Below are 23,173 nucleotides of genomic sequence, written 5' to 3'. Positions count from 1 at the left end.
CATCGTGAGAATCAGTGGAAATACTCCGAAGTCATTACTGAAACCTGACAATTGCTACAGCTGCCATAGTTGTGAAGCCTCTCCCTGAATGGGGGGGCGGTTTAAATCAGGGAATCAATTTAGCCCTACTCCCATGCTCTACTCATGCAGTGCTGCTAATTCTTGCAGGTTCATCACAGGTCTTGCTCACACACCTAGTTTCATATGAATCTGCTGGAAGCTGAGCTCCTATTTTCCTTATGGTAAGTTTTAGGCTTTATAGTTGCAGAGAAAAACCTACAGCGTGTTTTAGGGTCCATCTTAAAATTTCAAAAAACCCAAATCAAGCTCCTAAGTACCTTTCAAATGACTCATGATTTTTAAGCTAATCATTTCTGAGATCTGGCTCATGATTTTTGAACACTTGAGGTTAGCAATAGTGCATATTGCTCAATGCAGGACATGCACAGTTAACCATGGGGGGGACTCTGGACCTGACTCTCATGTTCAGCCCTCTGCCCCATGACTGGGCCAGGTCTTCTGCTCTATAGACTGTGGGCAGGCATTGGAAGCAAAGTGTGAGATTTGCCAAATAATTTGCTGCAGAATAATGCAATTCATTTCTGCTACTCTGGAGTGGCATATTTAGGGCCTGATCCTTCTAGATGAAAAGAACCGCATGCATGGTACTATACAGCCTCCTCTATCTGACTTGCATGGAAGGGGAGGTGCTCAGCATTTGTAGGATTAGGCCTTTTAATCACTGTAAAGGTAGAAATAAATACACGCCCATAGAAGAGAAATCTCCATCCAACACTGGGTTTACAAGATGATGCTTTTTCCTTTTAGTTGTAATGGATCTTTCTGTAGACCCGACTGTTATAAGGCCTAGGTTATTTGGAAATAAGGCTTCAAAAGGGGCTTTTTCTATTAAGAATATGAGACCAATAATTTGTGTTTTTGTTTTAATTTCACATTTATTGGGTTTTCTTTTAAATTCCTCCCCATAATCTCTGATCCTGATTATCACTGTAGTTCAGCTCTTTGTCTCTGCAGAACTAGGTCATCTTAAACTTCTAGGTCTTATTATCTAGTCAGAAGCAGTCAATTAAATCCACATAGAGATCCTAAGCCAATTGATTGCCTGCTGATATGTGAGCACTTATTGATGGTTATCTATAGGGCATAATTCCAGCAGACAATGCCCCACATGAATCTACATGGGTAAGAGATACCAAAATATTAATTATGACTGTTAAAATTGCTGATGATCTGGCATAACTCGCTCATGAAATAATCTATAAAATTAAATATTATGCTTAGAATCAGGGATCTGATCTCCCAGAAACCCAGGGAATTCAATTCCAATTAGGGGTTTTTTTTAAATTCATTTTTCATTGTCCTCAGCCATCTTATTTCACATGTGAGAAATCCATTAAAAATCCTGCCAAAAACTAGATAGACTGCGTAGTTATTTAACACAGAGACATACACACCACAGAAGTATCTTGATGTTCCTGGAGAAAAGGAGAAAGTATGGAGCAATAACTTGTTATTAACATATTCCATTAAAACTTGAGACACTTGTAATGTTCAAGTTTATTTGGCGTTATATTACTGAAATGAAACAAAAGGCAATGTTGTACAATAGCTTTATAAAAGAAAATAATTGTTACATGTTACATTAACCAAATGCCCCATTAAAAAAAAAAAAAAAAAATGAAATCCTTAAAAACTCACTCAGGGCAGCTGGTGCTCTTCTTACTCGCATGAGTAATCCAGCTGGCTTCAGCAGGCATCTTCTGCCATAGTAAGGTGAGTGGGATTTGCCCCAAAATGTAATTTTCCTTTCTGTTTCTTACAGTTCCATTTGATCATGTATATACCAAATTTCTTTATAAGGCATAAATACGAAAACCAGTTCAATATGCTCATCATTATTTTAATTGAGTAATACTGTCTAGTACACTTTTTCAATCACATCAAGGATTACAATGTACCTATAGCTTTAATTTTTTTTATACAAAAGTCTATCATATAGTATACAGTATATACTAGTTTGGTAACTGGTTCACAAGATTGACCACGATATTCTTGCAAGTTAGTATTGTCAAAATTTCACCTAGTGTATATACTCTATGTAAAACTGTAGGGATCTGCCTTCCAGGAATTGCTGTATTCAGAGTCACAGGCCAGGTCAAACCTGCCAGGGCTCAATTGCATGATGTTAGCTATTTTAGGACAACAGCTTTTAGCCAGATTTAAAACACGGCTAGCAAATGCCAAGGACATGCTTTGAAATTTTTTTAAATGAAGCTATGGGCTTCCTAGCTCTAATAGCTGGCCTAGAAAAAATGGGGATGGAGGGCATCGTAGTGGCAAGGATTACCAAAGGCAAGGAGAACCAGTCTGCTCCCACACAACCCCAGGAGTCACTCCCTGATTCACAGCAGTGTCAGAACAGGCCTGCTGGCCCTGGGACTTGAGGCCCCAATTCAGCAATGCCTGGTTAACACTAGCCTCAGTGTAAGCATGTGACTGAGGCCAGGAAGACCAATCACATTGCCCAAGTGCGTGATGTTCCTAAACCCTCTGCTGATTCAGGTCCTGAGTGCATATTCAAATAGGGGGCAAATGTGCTCCCCCTGTGCCAGCCCAAGATCAGTAGGGTGGAGCCATGATCCGCTCCATCACACACCATCCCATGGGGCTAGCACTGCCTATTAGGACTCATTTCGCTCTTGCACTTACATCATGATTCAGGCAGCCTCTGCATCAGCATGAAGGAGTCAAAGGGGTTCCCACAACTCTTCCTCATTCCTTTTTTCACACCAGTGCAACAGCAGCAAAAACCCTGCCTCTGATCAAGAACATTTCTTGTTTGTCAGATATCCACGTGTGTATTTAAAAGAGGTTCTAAACAAAGAAGTATGTGACCAAAAAGGCAGCAGTGATTTCAACAGATGCATCCGAGTCTTGATGGAAAAGGGTCAGATGCTCTTGACAGAATAAGTCCTTTTATAGAAGGCTGCATATCCCCCAGGATACACATACGTTCACCATGTGCCTGATTCTGGACCCATTGCAAACAATGGAAATTTTGCCATGAGGCTAGACACTTCTTCATGCAGTGAAACAAGGCCATTGTGCTGTCACAAAGTGTCTACTGCTTGGTATCAGAAAAATTAGAGCTATGTCCAGTGAAAGCCAAAAGGTTTCTGATATCACCTGGGATCAGGCAGAGATTTCCACATATACATCTCAAAAGTCCCTAGTCCACCGGTTGAAAAAAATGCAGCCCTCTGTTACCACTTTGTCTCCCTTACATGGCATCTCGGAGCAAGAAGAAAGCTTAATATTCAAAACAGGCCCAAGTGACAGATTTTGGATCAGGATCCAGCTTCCTGTAAGAGTCAGGGTTGTGAAGGGCTTCCTTTCCACATGATATCCACAGGCGTGACTTCTGACACATGCAATGAACTGGAGTGGGGAAAAGTATTGTTCTTGATCTTGGTTTTCCCTGAAAGATCAGTGGTAGATGATGTCTCCTATCGGTTGATGTCCCTGACCTGTACCTAAAGCAGTGTGTGGACAATGCAGAAAAAGCTGCAGCCAGAGAAGGAACTGTGCAAATATAAAATAGTAGCACACGCTCCTTCTCCCCCACCCCATTTCCTCCCTTATTTCATTTACCAAGGGGGAAAGGTGCGAGCACAGCACACTTGCCTTATACCCCTCCCCTGCCATCCCCAGCACCACTTGCAGCGCCATCGCAGGGTCACTTGAGAACAGCCTCTGAAAAGAAATTAAATTATCCTACTTAACAAGCTTCTCTCCAAAAAGTTTCTTTTTTATTAAGGGAAGAGCAAGGCCATATTATTTCCTGAAAAGAGCTAATGAAACTACCATTTAGCTCTACTTGACATCAGAGAAATATTGCCTCGGTGCCTGCTTTCTTCAGGCATGGTAAAGAGGTTGTTTCTGCCAGAATTTAACTTTCCCCTCAACTTACAGGCCAGGTTGAGGTGAAAGCACTTCTGACAGGACTTAATGTCCAAGTGGGCTGCTTGATGTGCAGTACAGTCATCATGTTACTCCTTAAGTGTATTAACACTAGTAGTCTGCTGCAGAAAGCCTTGCATTAATAACAAGTTTCCACTTGTGCTGAAAAACTGTGCCCTTAATATAAGTGCTCAGTAGCCACCGACACCTGCTATTTGGTAAGCACTCAAAACTGTATAGAAGGCTTGTTGAAAATAAGCTACATAAATTATCCATTGTGTTATGAGTTATGTTATGGATTTGAAATATCAAAATTAAGCAGTTCTATTCATCAACATGCTAAAAGGCACAAAGACTTGTGACAAAATCATAACTGTTCAGATTACATTTGCAAGAACCAAACAACAGAGCAATGGGTGTTCACTTGGGTTTGCCAGTTCAGTTGGCTGGCAGAAGGGACTTCACAATGTTTTCGCTGTCTGAGGAGGTAAAGAATACGCTTTTGGCACGGAGCGTTTGCCAGCTCTTAGCAAATGTTATTCTAACGTAAGCAACTGAAACCCCTTTTGATTGCTTTCAAATATAATCTTTTTGGTCTGCAGCACATGGCACTTCACCTAAGTACTTAGTGATAATAAAATGGAACTCGGGGCAAGACCAGATAACAAAGAGCCCTTATTAAATCTCAACTTAAGAATGAACTCCTTTCACACCTGCACAGTCTGCTTTCATGCCAGTGATCAAAGAACACATAAATACTGCAAAACAAATACAAAACATTCATAGTTTTTCACATTGTAAAGAGCTTTAATCTTCCCCTCAGGCTCCCTTATGAAATGCATACAGGAACATCCCCTTCTATACAGTGCAACTTGCACCTACCCATATCCTCCCTAAATAGCATGCAGCTCAAGCAACCTTGCTTTTTCACCTAGATTCTCATCAGTTGCTGATCTAGTAAACCATTTTATTGTTTCTTTAGGAAAAAAAAATATTGCACTTTTAAAAATGCATAAAAATTGAACTGAGTTACCGTAACTCTGCTAGGTGTTTTGCTATTTAAAAGAATAATTTAAAAAAAACGTATTTTTGTCATTTACAACCCTAATCACCAGAATATCTCAGCACATTCTTTTCCCAGCAAATTGTTACAATTTTGCCACAAGGTGTTTAAAATACATAGTGAGATATCTGGAATTGTATATACACAGTTGGTGATTCATGTGTCTGTCCACAGTTTCATGATTTCATTGTACAAATGGGAACTACAATGACCAGGATAACGGTACAAGCTGCTGCTGCAATTAGGGCAGCTATCTTGCAGACCTTTGCTCTTCTGAACTCAGCTTCTTTGCGTTTTAATAGGGAATCATAGCCTGGAGTATAAATATCTTCCATCCAGTATTCTAAGTTGTTTGGATTTAAAGATTCTTGAGTCTAAAAAAATCAAAAGGAAAAAAGTTATTAATTCTCTGGGATCTGTCAAGAAAACGCAGGCATGCCCCAAGCTTTCCAAAGTTGGTTTGGGGTCTGCTGTAGAGATAAAACAGGTTAATGCCTCCGTCTCACATTCTTTTGTTACAATCCTTCCCCCTCTCAATTTTATGAACTTGCTGAAACCAATGACAAAATACTGTCAAGTAATTACACAACACCCCTTGGCAGAATCATTCTGCTGCTAAGTCTTTTGTGTATTATTGGTTTCCTGGAAACTTGGTCATCCCTCCATTGTGGGAAAATAAACCCTCTTTAATCCACTAAATAATGGAGATATCTTTGTACACTAGGTATTCCTGTTTTGGAGATTATTAAAAGCATTTCCTTCACGTGGCTTTCTGCTACACTCCATTTGATAATGCAAACCCTAATTTCATGGCTATGTCCTGCATAAAAAGGAGGGAGGAAGGTCTTCTCGTCGTCCTTTTATACTTCCTTGTGTAGCTACTGCCTAGTGATGAACACTGCATTGGACATAATGTTTCAAGCAGAGTAGGCGGCTTTCCTGCATATTAAAGAAAGCCACTTCTCCACCAAAATGTGAAACTTAAAATGTCACAGATTCTCTTGTGCTTTAAAGCCAAGTGATCCTGTCACGCACAGGAACTCACAGCATGTACCAAACAGAGACAAAAATTACCATAGAGATCCCAAGGTCACTCTTCTCAAGGAGGGATGAGCTACTAGACTGAAGACTTTGAGAATCCACTCCAACCATGCATCTGGGAAAACTCAAGGCATTGGCACAGGCCAGTTTCCTTGAGTGAATTAGAGGTCCTTTCCCCCACACTGACAGCAGAGCTGACTTACTGAACACATTGTCATTAACCCTCCAGTTCACAGATGCTACTAGCAGAGGGTTTTCTTGTGATCATGCAGTGCACACTAGAGAAGCCAAAGCATCTACCACTGAAGAGCATCTTAGAAGGGGGCACTAGTCTTACTCTTGGTGGAGAAAATGACACCAAAAATTTGCGGGTCTGAAGTCTACCCCCACACCCAACAGACAGACAAATGAACTTTGCTTTGGCAGCTCCTGCAGCCAACCTGGTTCCAAACATACAGATCTGTGCCTTTGCTTTAGATTAAACCAGCAAGGCTGAGAGGGGAACACTGATGTGAGCGCAGCTCAGCATCTCTGTATACACTGCCCAGGCTTCTGTGCCCTGGAGAGGTCACTTTAGCTTTATCAGCAAACTGATGTCTCACTGAAATTCTATCATCTCACGAGACAGAAGACAGATGCTCACTAGGCCTGTGCGAAGCGGCTAGTATTCACTTCGAATTTGGATTTGGCCAATTCAGATCAGAGATTTGATTCGGTGATTCGAATCACCATCCCAAATTGATTTGGCTGAACCTGATTCAGAGATTCAGCCGCAGCCGAATATCTGAATCAGCCTCATCCCCCGCCCGCTCTCCCAGCTCCCGGCTCTTTGGGAAAAAAAAGCCCGCACTCACCAGCTGCTGCCCAGTGCGGGACAATCCCCGCTTCCCACCACTGCCCTGCATTGTGTGGGGGGCTCTGCCAGGAGACCCCAGATGCCCCGAGGCCACTGCAGCAGCCGGTAAGTGCGGGGTTTTGTTTTGTTTTTTGAAGGGCCAGGAGCTGGGGCAGGCGAGGCCGCCATGGGGCAGGAGGGAGGCCCCTGGCACGCCCCGGCGGCAGCCGGTGACTCCGGGCTTTTTTTTAAACAACTGGGAGCTGGGGCAGGCAGGGCAGCCATGCGGGGGGCTGGGAGAGCAGGTGTAGGTCAGGGGGCACTCAGGGGGGCTGGGGGAGCAGGCAGGGGATGGGGCCTGGCAGGGGTCCCCCCATGGTCCCCTCCCCCCTCCTCACCCCCTACTTCCCAGCATGGAGTCCAGGTCCAGCTCCCTGCTGCAGCCAGCGGGGACTGCCCAGATCGCCAAAGCTCTCCTAATCGATTCAGAGAGCTTCGAATTGATTCGGACCTTTTAATTGGTCTCCAGATTTGATTCAGATTTAGAGATTCGGCTGCCAAATCAGGCTGAATCTCCTCCAAATCGAATCAGCACCCAAAGCTTCGCACAAGCCTAATGCTCACAACTACCATTTCCTAGCCAGGTACATGTTCCAGAGTAACAAGGGTGCGCAACTAGAAAGTGCTTACTTGCAGAGTGTGTATACTTGGTGGTAGAGGAAGAAAGGGAACTGTGCCACAAGCATATGTCAGTTGTACCCCCTGAACCACACCCTTTTCTTCACAGTCAGATCAGTACAAGCATGGTTGCCTCTGTGCCCCACCACACACAGGAGCTTTTCATCCTTAAGACAGGAGTGTCAAAGATATGGCCTGTGAACCAGATCCAGCCCTCAAAGCTCTATTACCTGGCCCACAGGTGGTCCAACCCCATGTACTGGATCTGGAACTGGTTCAGATCGGGCCCACAGACCAGCTCCACATGCCAAAGCCACCCTGCAGGGGCAGTCCAACATGTAATGCATGCAGCATGTGGCACTGGAGCCAACACGTGTCATGCACACAGCACGTGTTACCAGTCCAGGGCACAGGCTGCATAAATTGCCCATGATGGACCGGCTCTACATGCTGGCCCTACTACACAGGGCCAATCTGTGGGCCCAATCCAGACCAGCTCTGTTCCTCTTACTTGGCCCATGGGCCACAGTGTACACATTCCACTGCCAGGATACACTGTGCTAATCATAGATGGTTTAATCCAGGGATGAGCAACCTTTTACAAACAGCCGGCTGCCACAGGCTGCCAAGCACTTTAGCAGCACCCCACACTTCCCTGCCTACCCTTGCCTCCGTGTGCCACCAGTTCCCATGGCCACCGGTGATGGGAAGGAGTGAATTCAGCAGCAGGGTAAATGAAGCCTGCAGTTGGGGGAGCATAAGGCACAGAGCAGGAAGGACTGGGGGGCTGTGGAGACAGAAAAATGCATGGAGCAGGGTGGAAAAGATGCTACCACCAGCTCCCTCTGCTATGTGCCACTTTGGGCCAGATCCAATCTCTTCAGAGGCTGAATCCAGCCCACAGGCTGTAGGTGGACAACCCCTGGTTTAATGGTTTGATTTCCATTATGTCTGACGCTATGCTACTAGTACAAATCTTCGCCATTCAATTTCTTCTCCGTGTCTAAATGTCGTATGCCTAACTGGAGAGGTGAAAGAATGAGAGTTGTTAAAAAAAAAATAGAAAGATTGTTGTGAAACATTTCCAAGTTGTCATGTTGTTTTGATTTTGCAGGATTCAAAATGCAACCATTTTTGGTCTTTTACATTTTTTGCAGACTTTTTGAAAAATTCTAATTTTTTATTCCACAATGTAGCACATTTCCCTCTTTTCTTTTCTGCATTCTCTCTGGTTATAGAGTGAAATAAAATGAATTATGCCCGAGTTTGGTTCAGTTTTGGCTTGTTTTTCCTTTCCTATTTTTACTTTTTTTTTCTTTTGACCAACTTGTAACTTTTTCAAGGTGGAGGAAATTTCAAGAAGTTAGAGTAGCAAGAAGAAAAATTCTATTTCACTCAGCAGTGGAGAGAAATAAAAGGAAAGAGAGCAAAAGTGGAAAAAACAAAATATTAAAATATATATAAAAAAAATCAATAAAAAAAAATTCAATAGGTTGTGAAAAAGGCCATTTTTGTTCAAAACAAAACTAAAAACCATTTCAGGATAAGCATTTTTGGAGACCGATATTATTATAGTCCACTGTGGCACTGCTATAACATTAAGACAATATTAGTCTTTGTATTTAATATGTACCTGATTCGAAACCCATTGAGCTCAATAGAAAGACTCTGACTGACTTCAGTGCAACTTAGATAAGCCCTTAATTGGCTAATTCAGGTATTGCGGCTACTCAGGGACAACATGATTCTGGAGACAACAACATTTACTTTATGTAGATGAGCTTGGTCTTTGGAAGCAGGGATTTTAAAGCCACTCTAGAAATGAACAATTAAAATTTAGTTCCAGTTTTATGATCACGTAATGGAGGTCTTTCTAACAATGCTACTATGCTTAAAATCAGACCATCAACTAGTTCGTATTGCTGTAAGCGTGCATTGCGTTTTTCATTCTTGTGAATGGGTCAGATACTGCAAAATAAAGGTAGCCTATTTTTTTAAAGTAGGACTCTCATATATGCAAGTATACTGACTCCTTATAAAGGAAAAGATAACAATAGACACTCGTGTATGCCCAACATCATATGGAAACACGGGGTGTTAGGAAAGTCAGGCTGGAGTTTGGGGTTGCCCCCTTTGGCCACACAGAAAAGCCTATTTGCATCCCCCATGTTATTGCCTTTCAGGTATTTGAAAACAATTATCAAATCTTCCCCTCAGCCTTTTCTTTTCCAGACTAAATAACCCTACTTCTTTCAGCCTTTCCTCAAAACTCTTGCCTCCTTAATCATTTTTGTCATTCTGTGCTGGACTCTGTCCAAAAACTCCACATCCTTCTTGAAGTGTGGGGCCCAAAACGGGACACAGGCCTCCAGGTGAAGCCTCACCAGTGCTGAACAGAGTGGAAGAGTTGCATTCCTCGATTTGCAAGTAACAGCCCTGTTAATACAACCCAGTATACTGTTAGTTTTTTTGCAAGAAGAGCACACTGTTGGCTCATATGCATCTGTGTCCAACTATTGCTTTGTAGATAGATCACCTAAAGAATAGTGGAAATGGAAGAGGGCCAACAGATTTATAAGGTTCCCAATGGCAGTGCTAGAGTGATATTGCAGCTATGGTGGTCCAGGAAATATGTAAGAGGCAAGGATTTTTGGGGGTGCTATCTTTTATTGAACTAATGGCATAGCTGGGAGAGATTTCACCAAGAAAGTTCTCTCTCTCAGACCTGGGGAAGGGCACTTTGTGCCCAAAAAGCTTGTCTAGAGCTCCCCCAAACTACACAGCTGGTCCAATAAAAGAGATCTTCCACAAAAATCCTTGCCCCTCAAAAAGATTCCAATTATTTTAAATGGAAAAAAGACTATGCTGTACTTTCAAGACAACTGTAATTTGGGACCTATCATCCTTGGCGTTGACCTTTTAACTACCTCAGGAAGAAGATGCATTAGTAAAAAGGCCCATTAGTGTTAATCAGCAACTTTTCCATTTCACCGCCAGACATGAGAATGTTCATTAAAGCATAATGTATTTACATTCAGTTCTAATAAACTTAATCATTAGGAAAAAAACAGGCATTGCTATGTGTCTATTTTCTAAAGTCTGCTTCATTATTCTGTCTAGACATGGGTGTTGAGGACTAGATGTAGCAACCTGCCAGTTCTTTGGAGGAAAAGATGCAAAATATTACAATTTGATGAATGGCATCTCAGAAATAGAAGGAATTCATGTCCACAGGAAGAAGCCAATTGGTATTTTTGGTATGTTAAGGCCACTTCACACTGCTCACACGGTGCAAAGCAACTGTAAAGTGACTAGAGAGAGCTTTGGAGAGCTCTTCTTTCATAAGGGAATTTTCCCTTCTTCTACCTCCAGCTCCTTTCTACCCCCAAGCCCAGTAGGAGAAGAGGCCCTGTCAAGCAAATCCCATGGATAGCAGTGGAGTGCAGTGGGATTACATTACACCTGTTTCTGCTCTAGCAGAAAGTCAGTTATGCCACCATAACCCAGTGGTGGCCACGCTGCAAGTGCCCTTCTGTCTGAAATTCCACAGCAGCGACTGAGGATCAAGGAAAGTATAACCAGCTCCCCCTGGCCGTCCTTAGCCTCAGCATTTAAGCACAGCATAAACACAGTGGAGAAATAGGGCTCATCTACGGTGGAATTAGCCCCCACAAACGAGGGTGCAAATCTACTGTGCACTAGTTCCTCCACAGTCATTCCCCATGTGGGCACTCAAAGCATATGTGCACACTGTGCGCCCTGGTGAAGGAAACAAACCCCAAAGCTAGTTCCAAATGAGCTAGCCAGGGTACTGGAATAAGTTCAGTCATAGCAGCACGGGGCTCTGTGTTGACTAATTTCCCTTGATTCTCAAGGTATCTTGATTACTTCCAACACCCGAGTTAGCTGATCCAGAACTAACGCTTGCAAATCCACACTGCACTGGAGTGAGCAGCTTAGAAATACTCTATGAATGTCCAAGTGGAGAGCTCGTGCAAGGTAGCTAGCATGTAGTAAATGTACATCCTAGCTTACTGTGGCCTGGCTGCACCGTGTTCCTTTTGGGGTATGCCGAGATGGCTTCTGTGCTGGAACATGGTACTCCATGAACTCTCCTCTTCACCAAACCTGGAAATGGGGCAATGGAGTGACTTGGAGGTTATCTCCCACAGCTGCTCTCACGATGACTGGCTTCAAGGCAAGTAGAAAATGGCTACAAGGGACACCCCTGGAGCAGCTGCACTGCTGTGTTCCCAGGTCTGGCATGTGCAAACAGGCCTGGGTAGCTGGGGAAAATTCAAGACTGCCTCTCTACAAGAGCAGAGCAGAAGTGGTGCAGACATTTTTGTGATTCTGTAACCTCTGTGCCCTATTGTGTAAGGTCCGGGAAATGATTCCCAGGGTATCCTTCCCCAGGCAGTGTACCATATCAATAAATAAGCCCTAACTGGGTCTAATATATACTTGGCTCTTCACCACAGAAGAGGAGCACAGATTTTATTTCGTTGTGTTATATGACCAGATGTTATAGCCGGTGCTTGATGTACCTTTACATGGGTTTTATGGCACTGTATAAATTCCTCTTTTAAATTAGAGGGTCAAATATTTTCTCAGCAAAGAGCCATTCTATCCCATGTTTAAGGAGACAAGGGATTAAAATATGGATCCGGATTTAGAACATCCTTAAATGTGCATATACTCAGTTATGTGACTGTTTGCCCTGTTAAACCAGTAGAGACCTATTGCCAAATTTGGGATTGGCACAGCTTGGACTTCGAACATTCCAGCATTTGGCAGGTGGACCCCTGTCTTTTAGCAATTTTCTCGGCTCTGTTTCTTGCATGTAAGTCAGTCCTGCTGGTAACTTCCTAACAAGAATTTAGAAGCAGGTCTTCATGTGTCAGGAGCTTTCATAATCACTGCAGAAGCAGCAGCAGCAGCAGCAATGCTCAGTGAAGGAATCGTCGTTTTCAGTCCTGTATAGATTTGAGTGATTTTGGTGCCTGTGACAAAGACTGGCCTGGATGTTCAAGATCTCTTTGCTTTGGAAGAATACAACAGAAGTACCAGGGGTTCACATTCTCTGCCCTATGACACCTCCCCCAACACACATCCGTCCCTCTGCTTATGCATTCCTCGTTCCTCTTTTGAGACAACTGCCAATAAGCAAACTGCGGGGGTGGTTTTCCTAAATGAATTGAGAGCACCCACATTATTAATAACCAGAAAACCACGATCAGAGTTGTTCTTCACCTTGGACCTGGGGTGGATCTGAATCAGCAAGATGAAGGCCTCAGGACCCCATTCCCTACCTCCTGAGCCAAATTTCCTGCTAAATATCCTGGTAAGAACCTTTACGCCTCGCCACCAAAATGAAACAAACAGAGCTCACCTGTAGATCCAAAGCGGCAAGTTTCCCTTTATCACCCGAGTTCCTTGTGTATTCTTCTATGGTCCATGATGGCTGGGCACGTTTCACTTCGGCCAGTTCTGTCAACCTCATGTCTGTGTACAGTGGGTTGCTTTTCATGTGGGACTTGAGTGATGCGGGGTATGGGTGAGGACTAAAGACTTGTTCAATCAAGAAAGCATCTTTTGGTTGTTTAGAGCCTCTATGCGGCTGTGGGATTTCATACTGCCTGTCTGCCTGCAACCAGGGTCAAAAGAATTTCCAAGAGACGGAGAGAGGGAGAAAAAAAAAAAAGAGAGGACTATGAGGGCACAAAGCATGAGGGAGCAGAGAGGTTCTCTTTACACCTGCGGCAGGAGACTGCCTAAGACATGATAACAAAACAGCAAGTCAGAGCCAGGCTTTCAGCTGGCCTTTGTCTCCACCCTGACCCTCACAAACAGGTGTAAGCGTCATTTGCCAGACACCAGCCTCGCAGCAACTCCACGTTAACAGGCACAATGTTATAAAGGCAACAGCTGAAGAAAACTGGCCCTTGCACTGTTTAGAGGTTAAATAAGTCCCTCCAGGATGCCTTCAGATGCAGGGAAGAGACAAGGTAGCTTAGAAACTTTAGGCAGCCACAAATAAAGCAGTTTTCAGACTTGCCCATACTGCAAGAAGTCTGCTTCCAGAACTGGGGTGGGTTCGAATTAGGGGCAACCACAGCAGTATTACCCAAATGCCATACTGCCATTCCAGTGGGAGTGATGCTCCTTTGGTCCCATTTTGATTAGTGATGAGGGAACTGTTAATGATGCAGAGGTTCATTCTAGTTGGGATAAGCCTATACAATTTGGATGTTTGATATTACTGGGGGCCCCTCCCTCCATCACATTTCGCAACCTTCCATGGTTTCTTTTCCCTCAGGGTATACATTCCTCCCCCAAACCTCTAACCCACCCTTCCCCAACCAGCCCCAGCAGGTCTTTTGCACCAATTTCCTCTAATCCTGTTACACACACTATGCCATATACCCGACTTCAGAAAAAATTTAGCAGGACTCAGCAGTCTTATTAAGCCAAAAAGCCTATGCATCGCCCACTGTACCCAAAGAAGCCCACAATGCAAACTGACCAGTAATAGTGGTCCAGCCAAATGGCAGCTGAGCTGGCGATACAATTTCAGACTCCATTCAATTACAAACATGGCCCCTGTTAGCAGTAGGGAGGAAGGAGCTTAAAGTTGTGTCACCAAAAGGAGGACACAACTATGTTGTAATCTGAGCAATGAGGAGCTTAACTTACTTGTTACAAGACAAAGCAATGGCCATTTAAGTCTCAGGAAAAAGAAGGCGTAGCTATTGCTTGTGTCCCAGTGTACACGAGGGGCTTTTCTCTTTGGGAAATTCACAGTCACGCATTCTTTTTTGTTATCTTTTAACTAGACACAGAGTTTCCAGATAAAAGATGCCAAACTGCATTCTTAATATGTCACTTTAAAAATGGACATTGGAGTATTTCAGATTATAAATGATTCCCTTCATATGCTCTTCACTAATTTAATTAGCCTCCCTAGTGTTCTGCTGCCATTGACCAGCACATGAATGACATTCCCTCCCAAAGGTGCTCCCTTTCTAAAGAGTCTACTGCTTTCAGGACCAGCTTGACCATTTTGGATGGCGCAGCTACCGAGGAAGGATGTACAGGTACAGAACCACTCAATTATGATAATTCAAAAGACCAGCATAATACAATAGGCAGGGCATTGTCATGCCTGGAAGCTTGGAAGGATCACAGAAGACATTCATGTTTAGGTTGGCTTTTTTTTTTTTAAGTGCTTATTACGCAAGTTTAAATTGAAATTACCTCTTTGGATTTCCGGTGCCAGTCCTTATTGTCTCCTCCACCTCGTTCTTTCATCTCCTCTTCTGTGATGCCAACCTGATTGGAATAAGTGACAGCTCTCCAGTCACGAGGAGAGTTTGAAATGCTTGCTATTTTGGATTCGGTAGCGCTGTTCTCCTCAGTCAGGGACCTTGAGGACCGCCTTGTAAACAAACTTTTTTTTAAGGCTTTTACCCGAAGACTTTCACTGTTACTCCCACTGGCATCCGAACAGCACCATTCTGGGTTGTTCTCCAGCTTGGCCCCATGAGAAGCATTATGACATTGAAATATCTGAGGAGAGGTGCTCTCATCTGACTGTGCCTCGCTTGTCAAGGAATTGAGGTCTATTTGTACACTGACTTTCTCCGGCTGCTGAATTTTTTGATCCAGCTTGTTCAGTTTTCCCAGGACTTGGGAGATTTCTTCCCTGACACCCGACAACGATTCTAGCTTCTTTTCTATTTCCCCAATCCTCAGCACTAACTTGCAGACACTGGTTTTAAGTTCATCATCTGTGCTGTTGATATCCGATCGGACAACTTTATCCAGCTTGTTACTGGAATTCCCACCGGTGATTTTATTTAAATTGTGCTCCGGAGAGCTTTCACAGTCAGATTTATGTACCTGAGACAGTGATCCAGTGCTGTTATAGCAGGATGACTGCATAACTCCAGTAGATCCACAGATACTCATATCATCCAAAAACCTAAAAATGTCACTGATGTCATCACTTACAATCTCAGAGTCGTCATCCGATTGCTTTAAAGAGTGCCTCTCTACGTATTTGGTTTGGCTCAGAGCGCACAAATCCTTGCATTTTTTGTGTTCCAACACTTGCTGCTCTGTTTGCGTCCCAACACTGGTGGTTTTGTCGATGCTTAACAGCTGAACAGAAGTACAGTTAATGCTCTTATCCTTAAACTTTTTGACCGGCTCGTGCTTTTCCACATCAAGAATGGAGGGGATTTCCTTGGGTTTGTGTCCGTTGGATTTCATGGCATAGGCAGACTGCATCATCGGTGACTGGTCTTTGGAATTTAGGTAGGTCTGGTGCCTGTCTGCTGTGGGAAAGTTTGGAGACTGGCTGTTTGAACTCTGATATCGCACCTTCTCTTCTGTCTGCTTCCTATTGAAAAAAGATCTTTCAAAATCGGGCACCTCTTCAGTGTTTAAGCTCCAGCTTTTTGCTGGCCAAGCAGTTTGTTTGTTCTGCTTTCCAGTCCATTTTTTTGTGTCTGGAGGCCCAAGCACGGTAGTTGGGCCAAAATAGGTAGATGCCTGGAGATCGTCTAAGCTTTCATGCTTTACTCGTCTTTTGTCTGGTATTGGAGAATAAACTGGATTCAAGTACTGGCTGCTGTATGGCATTTCAAAACTGTGGTTGAAGAAAGCCTGTTTGCAGGTTTCTTTCCTGTTCTGAGGCTCTCCATGTCCATCTTCTGGCTTTTTACTGGGTGGTATTAAACTGGGAGATATCGTTATCAGATTATGAAAGTCTTCTTTGAATATGTTTCTTTTCTGTACACATGACTGCATCACAAATGGTTCATCATTCGATATGAAAGTCTCTTTTATGCCTGCATTGATCGGCAAGGAGTCCTGGTCAGAGATCGACTCGTTCTCAATGTTCATTGGAAAGTACGTGCTCTGCATTTCACAGGGCGGGGAGTTGGCGATGGAGTAAGACGCTAGTGCTTGCAGCCTATCCAGTGAGGCTGCTCGACCTTTCATTTCCTTGTTCACGCCAAGTAAAAAGTTAGGTTCTGATGAAGGGATGAACTGTTGACAGTCTTTGCAATCCACCTTCCTGCATTTTGAAGACCTCCTCCCTGCAAAGCCCATGTTGAACTCTCGGTCGTTCACCTCGCAGTTAGGCATGCAATCCACCATATTGCATATTTCCGTGTCTGATCTGCAAGACTCAAATGATTCTTTCTTTCTCACTTTCTGTCTTGCAACAGGCAGCTTTTCCTTGGCCACTCCCCCATTCATTTGTATGAGGTTGAATATTGTTACTATATCTGCCGCAACCATGATTTTCTTTGATTGCTGATTGTTTACAGTGCATCTCATTTTGTCTTTGAACAGAGTAGCTGGGAAATTAGGATCCAGGCAAGCAGTGTAAAACAGTACGCTTCTGAGCTTGGCCAACTGAGATAAATCAAACCTCGCACACAGTGACTTGCAAAGATCCTGATAGGAAACAGTATTTTGTTTGGTGTCCAGTTCTTCCAGTATCTTCACCAAGAAGATAGAGGATTCCTGGTTGGTCTCCATGGCTGACATGCACTAACTTTTGTCGTTTAGCCTGAAAACCGTATTCCAGTTCAACTGCAACACACAACAGTAAACAGAAGAGAGAGTAAGTCACCTGCAGATTGAATCCAGGACATCCATTCAATCATGCAACCAGTCGGACTAGCAAGCCCCAGTTTATGGTTCAGTTGCGTAATCATCCTTATATTTACAAACACAAAGGGTGAAACTCTGGCCTTGTTAAGTCTCATCAATGGGACTTAAATGAGCCAGGATTTCATTGAAGGAGTCCCATGGATGTCAAGGAATCCATGGTACTTCTGAAGGCGAGTTGCCACCAACATGAGAAAAAGTTGCACACACTACTCCAGAAGTAGTAACACAAGCTACCTGGGAAAGAGAAACTTGCTGTTAGGAAATCATAGCACACTCCCCGATGGGCTTTCAAAAAATGTTTTATGAACCTGTAGGAAGTTGCTGAAAAGTTGATGTGTCCAATCATTTGGCAATAATTCCAGTCTGCCCCTTTTATGCTAAAAATCGGTGTGAAACACAGGTGTTTTCTCACCTGATTTGCCAATGACTCTCAGGAAGACTCAGGTAATACAATTTTGAGTGGCAGGAGTCAGCTGAGCAAATAATTACCAGCACTAAATTACGGAGCAATTCTTCTCTTCTGAAGTAGCTTGTCAGCTCCTATGGTGCTTTATAGAAATGCATTTTGCCAAATTAGTGATTCAAGGATATGAGGGACATGAACGGAAGATAACCTGTCACATTTGTAAACAGGACAGCCTTGCACCAGGAATAAAATAGAAAAGGTTATAAATGGTTAAAAAATTCCGACTAGATCTCGAAACTCATTCAGGAAATGCTAGAGGGCTGGCTGCCAGTCAGCTTAGATTTGACAAGTGGGATATGTCAAGGACAGAGAACATCCTCTGCAGTGAAACACTACCAGAGAAACCAGAGGAATGAAGTTGCATTCACTGTCTACGAATGGCAGGGCAGACTGGAGAGCAAAGATGGACTGGGAGTTCTTATGGACAACCAGAACAGCCACCGCTCTCATAGCAAATGCTAATAAACTGATTAGAAAGGACAGAAAACCTCCCAGTTTCAGGGTTTAAACCAATCTCTACCTATAAGGGTTTTGAATGAGACTTTCGTAGAGTGTATTATCCCACATCAGCTTATTGCCCAGTCTCTTGCATGTCCCTCTGAATAGCTGGTGATGGCAAGTGTCAGTAACCAGATGCTAGGCTAGATGGACTGATATAGCATGGCAATTTGCATGTGCAAGTTCATTATTCCAATTGACAAAAGTGACAAAAAAACTTATTCCTGCCCCAAAGGATAGTAGCACCTATCCTTTCTCTCACTTCACTACCTTGGCTCCATACTCTGCACAACCCATAGTGCACCTACCCAAATGGGAAAGCATCAAAGCTAAGTCAAGGCCTCTGATACAGCTTTTTAATGAATTATAAGAAAGCCATCTCCCAGTCAGAAATGTCAGGATTCGAGCTCTGTTGTAGGAACATGGGATTCCTTTTGGCTGTGTTACAGCCTTTCATCCTGAGCTGATATTACACAGTAGTGATTACTATCAATGTCAGAGGCCTATGTATGTCAGCATCAGTAGTTTAATGTTGCAGCAGCATCTTCCAGAGGGAAAGTCACTGGGTTGGCTTTAAGAATGCAAGTCAAGTCTCCAGACAAACTTAGTTGCTTAAAAGTAATAAGCATCTTCCTTCTGGCCATGACAAGTTGGACAGTGGCAGTATCTGCCAGCAACCATCATAAATGCAAACCCTGGTTACTTCCAGAAACCAACAGACCCGGGGATCTGTCAGGGTTTGAGGATTTGTTTTAAAGATCTCCCACAACGTGCACTGCAAACCTTTCCAGCTGGGTAAGAGGAAAGGAAAAATTGAAATTGTGCACTGCTTAGTGCTCAGCTGCTGGAGAAGGACAGTTGCATCCCTTTTCTCTTCTCCATCACCACATGTTCTGTGGCACAGCCTCTTTACCAGTGCTCCTTTGCCTGCTGCTGCATGTCACTACTGGAAGTGTGGCATCTGTGTAGTCCTGGGTCTAACACACAATGAACTTTCTGGGTTGACTTTAAATGTATCAATTTTAGGGAAAGGGGGAAAAGTAATCCCCGCTTGAAAACTGCTTCTCCGGGAAATCATGAGGGACTGGTGTTGAGAGTCAAAGCCTGCCATGCTGCAAATCTACTGGCTCTGGCAATTTTTTAATCTTGTCATTTCACTATCTACGTGTCAAGTAACAAAAAAAGACAAAAGCTTTGCAGGCTCACACAAAACTCCATGTGGATGTGCATTTTTCACCTCCAAATTCCCAGAATGCCCCGCCTGCACTGGTCTGCCAACCTACTACTTTCTCTTCATTCAAAACCTACTAAAGGCTTGTTTCTTCCCCAGGGCGCACAAGTTTTGAATAATTCCTTAAATATTTTGAATAAAATATTCCTTAAAAATTCCTAGCCATTCACTCCTCCAGCGTTTCCAATACATCCTGTGTAGTTTGTCTTTTGTCGACTCAGATATTCTGGATATGGATTATCTATATTTTGCATCTCATGTGCCACTAATAGCCCAGTCCTACCAAGGTACTGGCTTCCTCCATACAGATGGCCAAGGCAAAGGTTTTTCATTTGGGGACCTATACCTAAACTTCTCCATCCAACCGTTATGCACCTGCACTTCCACTGATTTCAAGGGGAGGCCTGGGTATTCAGTATCTCCACATACCACATCATTTACATTTAGATGGATGGGCAGGGACTTAGAACCCAACCTCACTTTTTACACTTAGGCATAAGAAAGCAAATTGGCTTCAGCTTTGATAACATTGTACTGTTTTGAAGTAAGAACACTTTCTTCTTTGCCTATTCTAGGTGCCCTGGGAACTGTATAAATGACCTGCTGGTGTGTATAAACAATGCCGTACCAAGACTGTTTTGGTTTTAATTTGGATAATTTTTTTTTCAATCATCATCCCCTCCACCCCCATATTGTACAGGTTTCAGCTGAGGTACAAAGGCAGGCACAAATTTGGTTAGCTTGGATCAGAAGAATATCACCTACACAGCCACCCTTGCTAGGAAGATCATGAACCAAGCAGACTTTGAGAATGTGAAAAACAAGCCAGAGAGTCAGGCTCTATCTGATATCCTATATAGGTCTTGAAAGACTGCTTTCATTGTCGGGGTAATAAAAGCAGGCAAAAGCACTCAGGTACAAGCTGCCAATTTATTAAGTGTTCACCTTTGATAACAGCACCTTAGCTAATGTATGGCCATTGTCAGGAGAAGACACACATTGCAAAGTAAGTGCCTGTAGCAGAGACAGGTGCTGGTTCGAAAGGCACCCAATGAAGTATCACGTCCAAGTGGTGAAGTGCTCGTCCACATCCTGTCTCAGCAGTTACATGAATGCCTGCACATTCACTCCATCTCCAGGCAGGATGTGCAGAATTCTGTTCCACCACAGCAGTTCCCATCCTTTTTTTTTGACCAAATGCCCATGGCCAACCCTCAGACTCTCTCATGGATCACCGTACATCCTCCTCAAACTTATAACTGAAATACTCGAAGGATGATTGTGACCCAGGGCAATGTCTGGTCCACCCAGGCATCTACAGACCCATTTGCGAGCCTCCAGTGTAAGGTATGTAAATGCAGCAATGGAAAAGATCCAAAATGAAAGAGAAGACACTTTAAATGAATGCCCAGTGGTCACAAGTCAGTTGAAACTCTAGGGTGAAACAAGAGAGAACAGTAGGTCAGAGAGGGTATAACTTGTGTTCTAGCATATGGTTTCTGCCCAGATGAGTTATTTAACATTTCATCTTCAATGATTTCTATGTTAACACTGGGCAGGTCACTTTGACTCTCAGATATCTCCCTTCAAGATACCATTTTCTCAGCTCTAATAGCATAATTACATTGCACAGTAGATACCCAACTAGTCAATGGGGTCTGAGTCTCACGCATTCAGAGGAGCTCCAAGTATACCACAGATCAATCCCTACCTGCCCTTCACAAGGAACAATGAATAGTGCTTTCATGTTACCCTGGTTAAAAATTAACCCCTCTATTTCGAGCTGTTGAAGGAACAGATGAGAAGCAATAATAACGCTCCATCTTTCATGCCTAGGATTATGTTCTATCAGTGTTTTTCAACTTGCGTCTGCAGACCCCTGGGGGTCCACAGACTATGTTTAAGGGGTCTGCAAAACAGGACTATGATCAAACAAAAATAAATGAATACCCACACTTACAATTCACAAGATCCACGCTTCCATTCATTTTTTTTAGGGGTCCACAAACGAAAAAAGGTTGGAAGTCACTATGCTGTGCAATAGGAATATTTTGTTCTTTCTGTTTTCTAGTTGTATTAGGACTTAAATCCTCCATGAAATTTCTCTCCTTTGACTTCCTCCCCTACAGGGAAATCTGTGTATACTGCTTTTTCATTGATCTTTCTTCCCCTTAGAGGAGCCAGAATTTCTTTTACTCTCGCTCTTCCAAAGCAGCATCAATTTTTACTAAGTTACTCTTAGGACCAGTTCCCTTGACTGGGAATTCACAACCAAGGGCAAATTGCTTCACCGCAGCTGCCCCGCTATTGCCACTGCATCCAGTGGTACTCACATGTGTCAACACTTAGCACTGTCCCTGCCCTCAGTTGTACCTAAAACACCCACCTTCAGTGTGTGAATATTCAGCCACGGCAGATGACTTACATGTGACTTAACCCCAAGTCCTAGCACTGTGCTTTCCTGGACAATCACCAGCTAGGAGGATTCCTTGGCTGAGCTTGAATTCTTGTCACTAATAGACAAGCCAGCTCGCCCCAGCTTGTCCCTGCTTGGCTTTCTTCCTTATTATTTGCCTTTCTGACATTTGCTCTGCCTACTTCCTAAGAGCCACAGCAGGTGCAGCGACCAGTAAGACACAGATGCCGTTGCTGTTGTCATCCTTTCCCTCTCCCTTTGATCTGCTGAGAAGGAAACAGTGCTCTTTGCTTTTTCCCCGTTCCCAGGGACTAATGGGCCACCTCGTATTACTGCTGCAGAGGTGAGAGACGGTAGAGCCAGCTCTAAACCCACACACAAAGAACTAGTTACTTCAATGCTGAAAAACATTAGCGTGAACCTTTAATAAGGCATTTTCCAATACATATGAGCTCATAAATCATTTGGTCCATCTGACTGGTGCCAGGTGCAATAAAATAATCCGTACAACCCTCACCCCCCACACACATATATAATAAATGGAAAAAGTCTTTTTTTTCTCTTTGCCCTGTGCTCAGAGGCCCATTCCTCTGTGACAGCATTAAGAAGGCTCAGGGACACAAGTCTTTCAGGCAGTTCCTGTGGTTCCTACCTCACCGCTTTCAGATCTGACGCTGGAGAAAGCACTGCCTTCTCCCCTCGCTCTTCTTTCTCTCTGCCTCTGCTGCTCATTACGAAGAAAGCTGTAAGAAGTGCGCTTTGGGCACCCGAGCCAGGCTAGAATCACAGCCTCTTCCCTCCGCGAAGAGCCCTGCTCCCCGCCAGCCTGCGACACCTCGCTCGCGCTCCCGGCGACATCCACTTCTGCCCCCCCGGGGCAGGTCCGAAATCCTCCGATGGCCGAGGCGGTTTTTATTCACTTCTCAAGTTGGGGAGACAGAGGGGGGGGAAGGCAGGGCAGTTTGGGAGCGAACAAACCGGGGCGCTCGGAGGAGCTTTATTCCTCAGCGCTGGCAGTCCAGCGCAGACAGCACTAGCCAGCCCTGTACAGACCAGCACGCGGGCTGGGCTGCTCCTCGCTCCGAGCCCTGCGGTTCCCCAAACCCTTCCTCAGGACCCCCCTCGCCGCCCACAACCCAGCCCGGCCAGGAGGCCAGGGAGCCCTTTCCCCCGGGCACAGGGCTGCTGGTGCGTCCTGCTGGGCGCCGGGCTGGATTTATGACTGCATCACCCCGGGGTGCGGGCTCCCGCACGGCCCGCCCCGTACTCCGGCT

At 44.1% G+C, this 23,173-nt stretch overlaps 1 protein-coding gene across 3 annotated transcripts; it reads right to left on the bottom strand.

Annotated features, from left to right (window-relative positions):
- Window positions 1-1,590: 1,590 nt before the first annotated feature.
- On the bottom strand, window positions 1,591-23,167 carry KIAA1024 (KIAA1024 ortholog). 3 transcript variants are annotated; one of them, XM_006028287.3, is made up of 4 exons: window positions 22,552-23,167; window positions 14,856-17,207; window positions 12,991-13,245; window positions 1,591-5,418 (listed from the first exon to the last, which is right to left on the bottom strand). In XM_006028287.3, the coding sequence occupies exons 2-4, from the start codon at window positions 17,160-17,162 to the stop codon at window positions 5,221-5,223; spliced, it is 2,760 nt and encodes a 919-aa protein (XP_006028349.2). In that variant the 5' UTR covers window positions 17,163-17,207; window positions 22,552-23,167; the 3' UTR covers window positions 1,591-5,220. The 3 variants fall into 3 exon arrangements, 2 of the variants coding, with proteins under 2 accessions (XP_006028349.2, XP_025065469.1); XM_025209684.1 differs by having other exon boundaries at window positions 22,557-23,167; XR_003095149.1 differs by lacking the exons at window positions 1,591-5,418; window positions 12,991-13,245; window positions 14,856-17,207 and adding an exon at window positions 20,400-20,917.
- Between the last annotated feature and the right edge of the window lie 6 nt (window positions 23,168-23,173).

Source organism: Alligator sinensis, unplaced genomic scaffold (assembly GCF_000455745.1).
Source record: "Alligator sinensis unplaced genomic scaffold, ASM45574v1 scaffold874_1, whole genome shotgun sequence".
In the NCBI taxonomy this organism is placed as follows: Eukaryota; Metazoa; Chordata; order Crocodylia; family Alligatoridae; genus Alligator; species Alligator sinensis.
Note: the sequence above shows the minus strand (reverse complement) of the source record. Positions and strands in the feature narration are given on the sequence as shown.